The sequence below is a fragment of the Macrotis lagotis genome, chromosome 1 (assembly GCF_037893015.1).
Source record: "Macrotis lagotis isolate mMagLag1 chromosome 1, bilby.v1.9.chrom.fasta, whole genome shotgun sequence".
In the NCBI taxonomy this organism is placed as follows: domain Eukaryota; kingdom Metazoa; phylum Chordata; class Mammalia; order Peramelemorphia; family Peramelidae; genus Macrotis; species Macrotis lagotis.
In genome coordinates, this window is record NC_133658.1 from 881,164,917 (window position 1) to 881,177,679 (window position 12,763).

Below are 12,763 nucleotides of genomic sequence, written 5' to 3' on the forward strand. Positions count from 1 at the left end.
TGGCCACAGGCCGTGGGCACCGGCCCGGCCTCGGGGGCACGGCCTGGGTCGGACCCCCGGGGCTCGGGGGTGCGCTCGCCCCGAGACTCACCTCTTCGGGAGATGGTTGGGCTCACAAGGCTGGCATCACGGACTCCGCTGGCCAGGGCAAGAAGGGGGAGGCGCGGGCATCCCCGGCACGGGGCAGCTGCGGGCTCCGCCCGGGCGCGGCCGCTGTGGGGAGGAAGGGGGGCGTCAGCAACAGCCCCGCCCCCGCGAGGGCACTGCCAACAGGCCGGGTGGGGGGCAAGGGCAGGGCCCGGGGGAGCGCCACCGCGGGCGGCGGCGCACCTGGGCAGGGGCTGGCACGCGCCAAGGAAAGGGGGCTGGCACGGGGAGGGGGAGGGGCCTTCCGGGGGTCTGGCCCGGGGAGGGGGAGGGGCCTTCCGGGGGTCTGGCCCGGGGGAGGGGCCTTCCGGGGGGGGGTCTGGCCCGGGGAGGGCGCCTGCACTCGCGGGGCTGGGTTTGCCGCCGCGCGCGGGCCTCGGTGGGGGAGGGGCGCGGCCGGGCCGGGGGAGGCGGGCGGGGGCGCGGGGGGCTCGGCCCGGCCCTGCCCCCACTCGCCCGCGCCGCCCGGCCCCCCCCCCGGGTCCTGCCCCGCGGTGCCGCCGCCGCCCGCGCTCACTCACCTTCACCTTCTGGGAGCCGCCGCCGCCATGCCGCGCCGTGACGTCATCAGGCTGCGTCAGGCCGTGGAGGGGAGGGGCGCGGCGCTCGCTCCCCGCCCCCACGCCCCCGCGCCCCCACTGCCCTCCCGGGAGGAGGAAGCTCCCCAAGACCTCCGAGAGCGCCCGGAGTGACCCTAGCGCCCGCCGGGCGCCGCCCCTGGGCCGGCCCCGCGGCTCCGCCGGGCCCTGCCGGGTGACGTCACGGCTGTGCATGCTGGGAGTCGTAGTTCCGGGCGGGGCAGGGAGGGGCGGGGCCCCAGGGCGCGCGGGGACGACGGTCAAGGGCGAGGCAGCCCGGGGAGGCGAGCGGCCCCCCCGCCGCCCCGGAGCGGGGAGTTGGGCGCAAAGCTCCGCGCCTGTACTCGGCGCGCGACAGTCGGTGCGGATCCGCGCGGTCGGAGGACCCAAGTTCAAATGCAGGCTCTGCCCCTGACCGCCCCGACCGGCCCACCCCCGGCCCAGGCGCAGCCCTGTGAAATGGGGACAAGCGTTCAAAAATGATTCTATCTGCAGCAAGTACATAATGGTTACCATATAATGTCATACAGGCCGTATTATATAGTCTATATCATACATACACTATAGTATAGATATGCAAAATGGCATAGTATATATGCTATATTATATTATATATAGCACATTATATAGTCTATATCATACATACACTATAGTATAGATATGCAAAATGGCATAGTATATATGCTATATTATATTATATATAGCACATTATATAGTCTATATCATACATACACTATATAGCATATATATGCTATATGGCACAGTATGTAGTATATGTCACCTACTATACATAGCATATTATATAGCATAGATTGTACATACATACACACACTATATAGCATGTATATGCTATATGGCACATTATGTAGTATATATACACTATATTATAGCATATTATATGGCATAGATTATACATATACTACATAGCATATATGTGCTATATGGCATATTATATAGTATGTATTCTATATGATATGCTATATTATAGCATATATATTATAGATTGTACATGACATATACTATAAGCTATGGTATAGATATAAACTTCTCTCTCTATGTATATATGTATATATATATATAGTATACATTATAGTATTGTATATAATTTTGTACCATCTGATAGTCTATATTATATTGTTTAGTCCTTTCAGTCATGTCCTGACTCTCTGTGACCCCATTTGGGGTTTTCTTGACAGACTGATTCATCATTTGCTGAGGCAAATATGTGAAGTGACTTGTACAGGGTCACATAATGAGTGAGTGTCCATTCAGACTTGAATTCAGGACAGTAAGTCTTCCAGACCTTGAGCCTGGCACTCTATTCACTATACCATTTAGCTACCCCATATGGTATATATTTAAGGATGGCTAGGTGGCACAATAGATAGAGCACCAGCCCTGGAATCAGGAGTACCTGAGTTCAAATCCGGCCTCAGACACTTAATAATTACCTAGCTGTGTGGCCTTGGGCAAGCCACTTAACCCCATTGCCTTGCCACAAAAAACCCCAAAATATATTATATATTCAATTAATGATTGGGTATCATGATCAAACGAGATATGGGCACAAAGCTCTCTGCAGACCTAGAAATGATGCCTATTTTTTATCATCTGGGCAAACTATAGGCTTGACATGATGAAAGCATCCTGGGTATTGTGGCAGATGACCGGGATATGAAACCTGGTTCTGTTATTTACTACCTGTGTGACCCGGGAAGAGATGGTCTGTCTTCCTGAGCCTCTGCTTCCTCATCTGTAAAGAGTCTCCCTTCAAGGTCTAAGCCCTGTGATTTCATAGCCACAAAGAAGAGAAGAACATCCAATGGTGATGCTTTTTGCAAGAGGTGGTGGTTTACAATTGTTGAATAAGACATACATTTTGAGACACTATTGTTGATTTTTTTTCCCCTTGACTTCCTTGTTATGAGGGAGGTTTCTAGGGAGGAGGGTGAGTCATTGGAATGTATATACAATTTAAAAATATTATCAACAAAATTTTTTAAAATGAAGATGATGAATCAACTACTGCTGATAGAAATATCTCACTCCCTTGGTTTCATAATCCTATGCTTACCTTTCTGACCTCTGATCTGGTCTCCCTTCCCCTGCAGTTATCTGGCTAGATATTGATAGCTCCCACTTCATGACCTGCCACCCTGGTTTAGAAATCAGGACCTTGTGAGTTTGCTCAGGATGAATCAGCTCCCTTGAGCTTGATCCACTTTCTGTGTAGAATAAAACAATAAGCTCTACAGAGAGCTAAAAATGATGACCCAATGGTCTCAGATGGCCCTACCAGGGTGTTGCCAGTATGAGACCCAGCCTAAATAGCCAGCTGACCAATCACCTAGTTTCATTTCAAAAGACCATCTAATTCAGGCCTTAGCCTTCTAGCAGATCCTAGATTATTATCCTCATTTTACAGATGAAATTCTTAAATATCAAAGAGGTTAGTTAAGTCATTCCCCAAAGATAGTTGTTTTGTCCTTCATTCTTTTTTTTTTATTTTTTATTTTTTTGCAAGGCAATGGGGTTAAGTGGCTTGCCCAAGGCCACACAGCTAGGTAATTATTAAGTGTCAGAGACCATATTTGAACCCAGGTACTCCTGACTCCAGGGCTGGTGCTTTATCCACACCACCTAGCCACCCCTTGTCCTTCATTCTTGAAGAAGACCATGACTTCAGGGAGGTGATGCCACAAATGTGCCTTTGAATAAGATTTCAGTGAGGGGATGCGGTGCTAAGTCACCAGCCTCACTTTCTCCTCTGAGCTGAGTCCAGTGACCAGACCTGAATCAAACTGCCTAGAGATGGCCCTGGAAGCAACACAGTCAGGGTTAAGTGACTTGCCCAAGGTCACCCAACTATTAAGTGTTGAATGTCTGAATCTAGATTTGAACTGAGATCCTTCTGACTCCAGGGTTGGTGCTTTATCCACTGCACCACCTAGTTGCCCCTTCCTGAAGGTTACCCAGCTAAATATTGATAGAGCTTTTAGACATACACAAAGACTTGCTGCTGCTTAAGTTTTCCAACAAAGGGAAAGAATTTCCTGCTCACCTGTCATTTTCTAGGGGAAAGTGAGACCTGATGGAAAGAGCTAGGGCTCAGGCTGTGAGATGCCTGGGATCAGGGAGGGCATCATTTCCAATCATCCTTCTGTTTCCCTCCCCTAAAAAGATTGTGAGGGATTGGTGGGAGAGGGAAGAATAGTGACACTTTATATTTCTCTATATAAATAAATGATGACCCTGGGAGGGTCATCGTGGGTAAACAGGATTAGCTTTGTTCTGCTACGCCCTAGAAGCCGAAGTAGGAACAATGAGTAGAATGCCCAGAGAGACAGATTTTGGTTTGAAGTCAGAAAAAATGTTCTAATAACCAGAGCTATCCAGGCGTGATGTGGAAAATCCTTGGTGAAGGACTGGAAGAATGAAAGCTTGCCATGAATGTGGAGGAGGAATTCTTGGTCAGGGACAAGCTGTACTTTATAGCCACCCCTGAAGTCCCTTCCAGCTCATCATTCTAGAGCCAGATGGGGCTCAGAAACCATCTGGTCCAAATCTCTCATTTTACAAGTGAGGAGACTGAATTACAGAAAAGATTCTTTCTAAAGTTGGAAGGGACCTTAAAATGCAGCACTTGGAGCCAGGAAAACCTGAGTTCAAATCCAACTTCGGACCCCAGTAGACCCTAAGCAAATCATTTTACCTCTGTCTGCTTCATTTTTCTCAACTTTAAAATGAGGATAATAGCAGCACTTTCTTCCATTGGTTGTTGTGAGGAACAAATGAGATAATATTCATAACATGCTTAGCACATAGCAAACACCATAGAAATGCTGTTATTATTATTATTATTATTATTATTAATTATTTACCATTGAGAAACCTGAGACTCAGGACATTTAGAGTGATTTGTAGCATCATAGAACTAAAGCTGGAAGGGACCCGAGGGGCTATCTAGTTCAACCACCCCCCTCACTTTACAGAGGAGAAAACTAGCAGATGGTGCTTCAGTAGTAGCTGAACTTAATTATTCAGTTAGTGCAATAACATCCTGTCTCTGACATTGGTGCCAAGAATTGTTTTTGGGATGGCTGCATTCCTGAGGTCAAACTCGAGGGATTAAAGACTTCCCCTGGATGTCCCTAACTCCCTAGCATAGCAACTGCTTTTTAAAACTGCCTCAAATAACATCCTCAGCATACACACACACACACACACACACACACACACACACACACACACACACACACATAAACTTTCAGATCTCATTAGTATTGGTTTTGTTCCATTTTAATGTTAAAAACTCTTGTTTTGAACTGTCTATGTCCGCCAAAGAGCCAGCCAGTGTGAATGAATGAAAATGGAAGTGTGTGTGTGTGTGTGTGTGTGTGTGTGTGTGTGTGTGTGTGTGTATGTGTATAAACCCAAAACCCAGGTCCCCCATTCTTCCAAGGATACCAGCCAACACAGGGACTGATCTGAAACATAAATACATTTCTTGCCTGCCTATCCCCTTGATTCAGGCCAGGACTGATGAAGGGATGAACTTGTAGACCCATCCTTGGACAAGAGGATTAATGATGGGTTTGATGCTCCACATCAGATCTGGTCTGTGAGGGGAAGCAGGAAGTCAAGGACTGGGCTGACTGAGCTGGGAGGGAGGATGTGAGGGGCCAGTGATGCTCAGGAGTGGGGCTCCTGGGCCAGGAGGCACTCCAAGTTTCAGTCTTGATCCCGGAGCTCCCTTTTTGGCCTTAGCTTAGCACTGGGGTCTACTTCTTGGAGTCTACTTAGCTCCACAGCATCCCCAGCAGAGTTGGGGGACATAGTTCCTAAGGAATAGGAGGAAAGCAACTCAGGAAGACAATGTTGGGGAAGGGCAGTCTTAAGGCAAAGGGCAGCTCCCAGAGCCAACAGGCCACAGCATTGTGGAAAATGGTGTGAGCGCTGAGTGTGTGGCAGTCCATTCCGATTCCCATCCTGGGCTTGTATGTCAAAGAAGGATGAGAGGAGCTCTGAAGCTCAGTTGAAGTTTGTGAAGGATCAATCATGGAGACCCCTTGGTCTGATCAGAAAAAGGGAAAGGTCCACAGTGACAAAGATTGGTCTCTTAAGGGTCAACAAAAGAGACAGCAATGTATCGAGTTCCTTTGGTGGTTGGGAGTCCTTCATGATAATGGGTAAGTCGCCCCGGATGCATGAGGGTCCACCCCTTCCGGGGGGCTCTAATGGAACAATTGTAGCGGATGAACCGGCAGCCTCCTCCCTGGGAAACACAAAATGGGCATCAGTGGGGAAAGAAGTTCCAATTCAAACCCTCCTACAAGGCCTATCTCAAGTCCCACCCCATATAAGAATGCTGGACCATCCCAGGCCTCGGGGATCCCTCCCTCCTCTGAGATCCCATGGCCTTTGGTTATCTTTTCACATCCTGACAAGTGTGACTAGGTACAAGAAGAGACCACTCAGCTACACAGAAGCCTGGGGAACTCAGATCCTTTTTTCTGGACTCTAAGCCTCCTGTGACCCATCAGGTCACACCCATGTTTTCCCAATTTTCCATCTCTCTCTCCTTCTAAACTCCTGCCTTTATCTTCCTCCCTTTAGAAAGCCCTGATGGATTTTTTTTGGGGGGAGAGAAGTTTGAGGGGGATGTCCTGACCAACGATTCCACTAGCGTAGAGAACTCCAGTGGGGGCAGATGGACAATCCATCTGTAACTAGTCTTAAGAGAATTGCCAAGATTCTCTGGGAGATTAAGTAGAACTAGCAATTAAATCATAATAGTAATAGTAATAATAACAATAATAATAATAAAATAAATTTAGATAGCATTTTAAGATGTGTAAAGAGCTCCAGGGAAGTTAACTTACTTGGTTCTCAACTATTCTGGGAGGTAGACACTATTATTATGCTCATTTTACAGAAAGTAAGGGATCAAGGTTCAAGGTCATACAGGTAAATGTCTTTGGAAGGACTTGAATTTAGGTCTTCATAACTCCTCATCATAGCCTCTAGCTGCTCCACAGTGAACTGCCCAGGGTCACACAATGAGTATGGATGATGGAAACGATTTACTGCTCTAAAATTGGCCCTTCCATCCACTCTGACATGTTACCTTTTCCTGGTTAATCCCATCGAAGGCCTTCACTCCCAGTCCTTCTGCACCCAGTCTGCTTTGTATTTATCTGCCCTTATCTGACACAGGGGTCCAAGTATCTCCTGCCCTTACATCCTGCATCCAAAGCTATATTCGGATGGACCTCTGACACTACTGCCTTCCTATCAGAGTTATGTCTGCAGGAAGCTCTCACCTCGTAATCCACGCCCACCGTATTGAGGGCAATGTTGATGGTGAAGGTGGATGCATCGTGGTGTGGCATCAGGGAGGGCTGCTCATCTGGCTTGTAGCGGACCACGAAGGCCAGATCAAACTGGGCCTAGGAGTGAGAGTAAGGAGAGAAAGCATTGCTCACTAACACAGTTCTAGACACAGTTCCAGTTATAGATCCCATGACCTCTTGGTCATGTGTTGACTTTTGTGGGGTGAATGTGTCCAACTTCAGTCAACAGACATTTCTAGGAGAGGCGCTATAGAAAGTAGGGGAAAGAGTAGGATCAGAAATGTCAATGACCACAGAGGTCTCCTTTCTACCATCCATTCAATAATCAATAAATCAACAAACATTATTATTATTGACACGGTGAAAAAGCAATTCAAATAGTCCCTCTCTTCAAGGAGGGACCCTCTTTCTGGGGAAATAAAATTATGGCTGAGGTTTGGGAAGCCCAGAGTCAGGGCTTGGAACGCTGAAGCCTAGTGACCATGGACGCAGAGGGACCACTCTGCAGGATATCCCTGGCTACTGAAAAGAGGTAGCTATCATCAAATACAAAGAATTCATGCTTCTCCCAAGTGAGAATGAGCCCTGGCCCTCAGAAATCTGACAGGTGGATAACTTTAGGGACAGAAACAGATTCAAGAAGGTTTATAGATGAAACCACCATTTCTCAAAGGAAGGTTAGAGCTCCCTAAATGGATCCTTAGAGTTCCACTACAAAGGATCTGGGGTGAAGCATTCCCCTACTGATTTTTTGCATAGGAATCACAAGAACATGGTTGGAAGGCATTGAATCCAGAGCCTCAACTCCTCAGTCTGGCATGTGAGGACCTCATCTGGGAAGCCTACCCCCCTGGAGCTATTTTCTATTGCAGCCTTGGGTAGATTCTTGTTGTGTCTGACTCTATGGCCATAGGGTTTTCTTGGTAAAGATACTGGCTTGCTTTGCCATTTCTTTTTCTGGTGTGTCCCCATTTTCCTAATGAGGAACTAAATAAATAGAGGGGTTGTGACTTGTCCAAAGTCACATAGCTAATAAGTTTTTGAGGACAAATTTGAACTTAGATCTTTCTGACTCCAGGCCTAGTGCTCTGTACACTACACCACCTAGCTGCTTCTCTCTCTCTCTCTACTAATTGTCATACCAACGTTGCATTTACTCATGGATAGCTCGGCATTCCCCCTCCAGTGACCTGCCCCTAGGAGATACCATGGACAGGACTTGCTGACTTATGGTCTCCTCCTCTTTTTGATTCAAGACTCAGTTCAGGTACCACCTCTTCCAGGAAGACTTCCCTGATTCCCCCATTTATCAATACTCTATCTTTATGTCTGTGTATCTGTATTAAGTCCCAGTTTCAGTTTTTTTTCTTTTGAATTCTTGGGAAGACTGGCACAAAGGAGATGCTTCTTTAAAAATTGCAGAACATGATGCCTAAAGAAGAGATAAGAAGTATCCAGAGAAAGAATTGTGGAGTTTGAATAAAGACCAAAGATTATTGCCTCTAATTTTAAACAAAACAAAACAAAAAAGTTATCTTATTATATAATTTTGCTGTCTCTTACGTTTTATTTTTTTTCTTAAGGATATGATTTATTTTTCAACAGATTCAACTTAGATCAAGTATAGCATGGAAACAATGTAAAGACTAACAGGCTGCCTTCTGTGGCGGGGTGTGGGGAGAGAAGCAAGATTAGGGGAAAAATTGTAAAATTCAAAAATAAACAAATAAATAAATAAATAAAGATTTTAAAAAAAAGAAGAGTAGCCCTTTGCAGAAGTGGAAGGTCCACAGATATGGAATATTATAGAGACTGCCAGATTTTTTTTGAAGTATTGATATGTTTTCTAATTTTTTTCTTTAAAAATATTCTTGGTTTTATGGGATGGCTCATTGGAACAAGGGAAGGAGATAGATACTGGGGAAATTTTAGGTGATATTTTTTAAAAAGCTTTTAAAAAATAACTAGTTGCTTAATTGAATTGCAGTGAGGTTGGCTTGCTTAATCCTCTGAGGTCTTGTTGACTTCCTGGGATATGATGACATTCTAAAGAGGAAGTGTGCTTCTCCTCTGCTGCAGGTAGAGGTACCAGACAGCTAGGATTGCAGCATCATTCTCCCTAGGAGGATGTTGTGTTCTCCTTCCTGAGATAGGAGGGACAATCTCTCAGCCTTGCAAATAAGACCAAGAGATGAGACTGGGCAAATGGGAAAATTCAATTCAATTCACAGAAAGATTTAGAGCCAGACCTTCCAGGTCATCCAGATCATCCCATCCTTTCAGAGATGAAGCTCATTTATTAAGCACTTTCTGTATGCAAAGTCCTGTGCCTATAATTAAAAAAAACCCTTGGATTGATTTTAGAGTCATTTTAATTAAAGGGCATGGGGTAAACTTTTCAAATAGCAGATCAAGGGGTAGTTAGGTGGTACAGTGGATAGAGCACTGGCCATGGAATCAGGAGGACCTGAGTTCAAATGTGGCCTCAGACAATAATTGCTTAGCTATGTGACCTTGGACAAGTCATTTAACCTCATTATCTTAAAGAAATAAAAAAAATTAAAAATAAAAAAATACACATCAGATCAGACCAAGAAAATTGTTCTCAGACTCAATGCTGAGTCACCTTCTGGGTATTCCCAACCTGAAGGGGAAACTCAGACAATTTTGCTGTCATCCAGAGGCCCCCAGAAGTATTTGGATCTGTTCATAGTCAGGAGAATACTGAAAAGAACCAAATTATTTTTGCTTTCCTAGAAGGAGGGAAGAAGTCACATCCTTCTCATTGCTTGGTATGGATTGGAGAAGGAAGGAATTCCACCCTGATGGTCTGATATTCAACCTTCTTCCCCAATCTCTTGAGTCTCCCCAGAACATTATTTTAGCAGCTTCTTGGGCCCAAGCTGTGGTGGACCTTCTTGGTTGGGTCTTGTCAGTTGTTCTTACCCTGGTATAGTATCCGGGGTAGAGTTTCTCAGTCATGGGAGCGATGTATTCCACCAGGAACTTGTGCCACTCTCTCTCAAACTTGATCTGGTTCATATGGATGTCAATTGTCGGGACATTTTCATAACCACCCTGAATTCGGTTGTCCTGAAATTCAGTTACCAGAGGATACCAATTAGTTAAATTAAAATAAACCCCAACACCCCTTGTACTTTTAGAGTGGCACCTATTTTTGCTTCAGTAACCAAACCAATATCTACATGTCTAGATTGTACCTTTTTTACTGATCTCAAAGCATCTAACAGTTACTAATGGCAACCAAGATTTGGTTAGGTTCAATGATCTCAAAATGGACCACAGTATAGATAGATCAAATTCGATAGGAGATCTACATGCATTTCCATGTAGACAGACACATATAATTACCCCACATTCCTATACATTTGAATGAGAGGAAGGAATGAAAAGAATTCTATCTTGAAAGTCAGGAGGGAAAAAAAAGTCCAGGCCTAGAGGTACACATCTGTAATTCCTGCTCCTGGGGGAGGCAAGGCTGGTAGGTTTCTTGAACTCAACTCAAGAGTTCTGAGCCACAGTGAGCAAAACAATCAAATGTCCACACTAAGTAATAGGGCAGCTCTGGGGAGCAGGGGGTGATCAAATTGCCTAAAGATAGATATCGGGAACAGAGCAAGGCAAAGTTCAGGGGTTAATCAGTAATCAACTTCAAGAGAGGCTACTGGACTTCCAGCCTAGGCAAGATATGGAGGTCAGTCTTAAAGGTATAATTTTGATTAAATTTCCCTTTCCCTCAATTTTCTCCTCTGCAAAATACATGCAAGAATCTTTCCCTAGAGCTGTTAGGTGTGATTCAGTGGTTGAGTACCAAGCCTAGAGTTAGGAAGACTTGAGTTCAAATCTGCCCTCCCTGGGCAAGTCATTTCACCCTGTTTGCCTCAGTTTCCTCATCTTCAAAATGCACATTTGAAAACTCTGTGCAGACTTTTGGGTCAACATTATTGATGTCATTTTTCATGGTATGGGATTATAGAAGCTGTCCTGACCCCAACATACCCTACAAGTTGTTTGGGGAATCAGGTTGCCCCTCATTTGTTTTGATATAATTCTTTTTCTTTTTTTAGGTTTTTTTTTTTGCAAGGCAAACGGGGTTAAGTGGCTTGCCCAAGGCCACACAGCTAGGTAATTATTAAGTGTCTGAGTCCGGATTTGAACCCAGGTACTCCTGACTCCAGGGCTGGTGCTTTATTCACTGTGCCACCTAGCCGCCCCCCCCCATTTCCTTTAATAAATACATTTTTTTAAAAAAAAAGTAAATGAGGCAAAATTTTCAAGAATAAACCTGGCTTGGATGAAGAGAGATGATAGGATGTATGTATGTTTGTTTATTTGTTTCTCTTTCTTTCTTTCTTTCAAATATTATTTTATTTTATATTTTGTAAATTATTATTATATATGACATGTTATGATTGTATGAATGGTTCTCTGGGAAGAGTAGGGGGAGGAATGCTGGAAGTAGAACTATGGTGATATTTTAAAAAAAGACAATATGAAAAAGTTATTTGTTTTTTTAAAAACTGTCCTCAGAGCCTTGAGAGCTCAGTTTTGATTTTTTCTGATTGTCTGTGTGGTGAGATTCCACCATATCTAGTTGTAGGTAGTGGAGAGAGTCCTGGATATGGAATCAGGAAGAGCTGAATTCAAATCCTGCCTTGAATACTCACTAACTGAATGACTCTGAGAGCACATGACTTCACCCCTCTTTCATCTCAGTTTCTTTATCTTAACAATGGGGATAGTAATTGCCCCCCACCCCCATCCCGGGTTGTTCTAAGGAGCCAATGAGAGCTAGTAAAAGATCTCTGAAAATCTTAAATTTCTATAGAAATGCTAGCTATTATTATTATTATTATTATTATTATTATTACACTCCAAACTTTCTGTTTATTGGATTGAAAATTTTTCAGAATGAAAGTAACCAAGTTTCTAAGTAGGACAGGAGTAACTGAGGCCAACAGAGGTTAAATGGCCTGACCATCCATCATACAGGTACTAAATGGCAAAATCTGAACTTGAACCTGGATCCTTAGGCTCCAAATCTAAGAATCTTTAAATATGTCTAAAACAGGGAATCTGAATCTTTTTTTTTTTGCATGTGTATACATCAGCAATGTCTGGTGATGTCTATGGACCCCTTCTTAAATTAATGTGTTTAAAGGAATAAAATATATAGCATTACAAAGAAAACCAATTATTGAACTTCAGAATTAAAAATAGTTAGTTGTTTAAAAATCAAGTTCACCAATCCCAGATGAAGAACACCTTAGCTTAACCACAAATATGGTTTGCTTAGCTTCTTTTCCTGACCAAGTTCCTTTAAATCATTTTCATGACCTTTTCAATAAGTCAATTTTGTTTGGAAAGAATAAAATAATACTATTATATTTATTTCTTAGAAGGCTCTTTCTAACTCCATGTTTTAAGGGATCTAGATCTAATATTCTTTAGTCCAAGGTGCATCCCCAGCTTTGACTTTGATGTTTTAAGATTCTTTCTAGCTCTGATATTTGATATTGTAAGGTCTAACTTTAATATTGTTTTCTAAAGTCCTTCTCATTTCTGACATTTCATGTTTTAAGCTTCCTTCCAGTTCTGAAAGTACATGGTCTCAGATTCCTCCCAGATCTAGTATTTCATGTTCAACTGTCCCTTCTAGTCTGA

At 44.2% G+C, this 12,763-nt stretch overlaps 2 protein-coding genes across 3 annotated transcripts in view; both read right to left on the reverse strand.

Moving 5' to 3' along the window:
• The window catches only part of MFN2 (mitofusin 2), a 32,344-nt gene extending 31,581 nt beyond the window's left edge, over positions 1 to 763 (reverse strand). The window contains exons 1-2 of one of the 2 annotated variants that reach the window (XM_074218421.1): positions 669 to 763; positions 92 to 213 (exon numbers count right to left, since the gene is read on the reverse strand). The gene's annotated coding sequence lies outside the window, so the exon portion shown is untranslated. The remainder of the gene's footprint in view (positions 1 to 91; positions 214 to 668) is intronic. The other variant, XM_074218420.1, reaches the window with a different exon arrangement.
• A 4,330-nt stretch (positions 764 to 5,093) lies between these two features.
• PLOD1 (procollagen-lysine,2-oxoglutarate 5-dioxygenase 1) overlaps positions 5,094 to 12,763 on the reverse strand; it is a 43,402-nt gene continuing 35,732 nt past the window's right edge. Inside the window, exons 17-19 of the mRNA XM_074218422.1 lie at positions 10,025 to 10,171; positions 7,049 to 7,174; positions 5,094 to 6,000 (exon numbers count right to left, since the gene is read on the reverse strand). Of these exons, the coding sequence (XP_074074523.1) occupies positions 5,845 to 6,000; positions 7,049 to 7,174; positions 10,025 to 10,171 (429 nt within the window). The 3' untranslated portion in view covers positions 5,094 to 5,844. The remainder of the gene's footprint in view (positions 6,001 to 7,048; positions 7,175 to 10,024; positions 10,172 to 12,763) is intronic.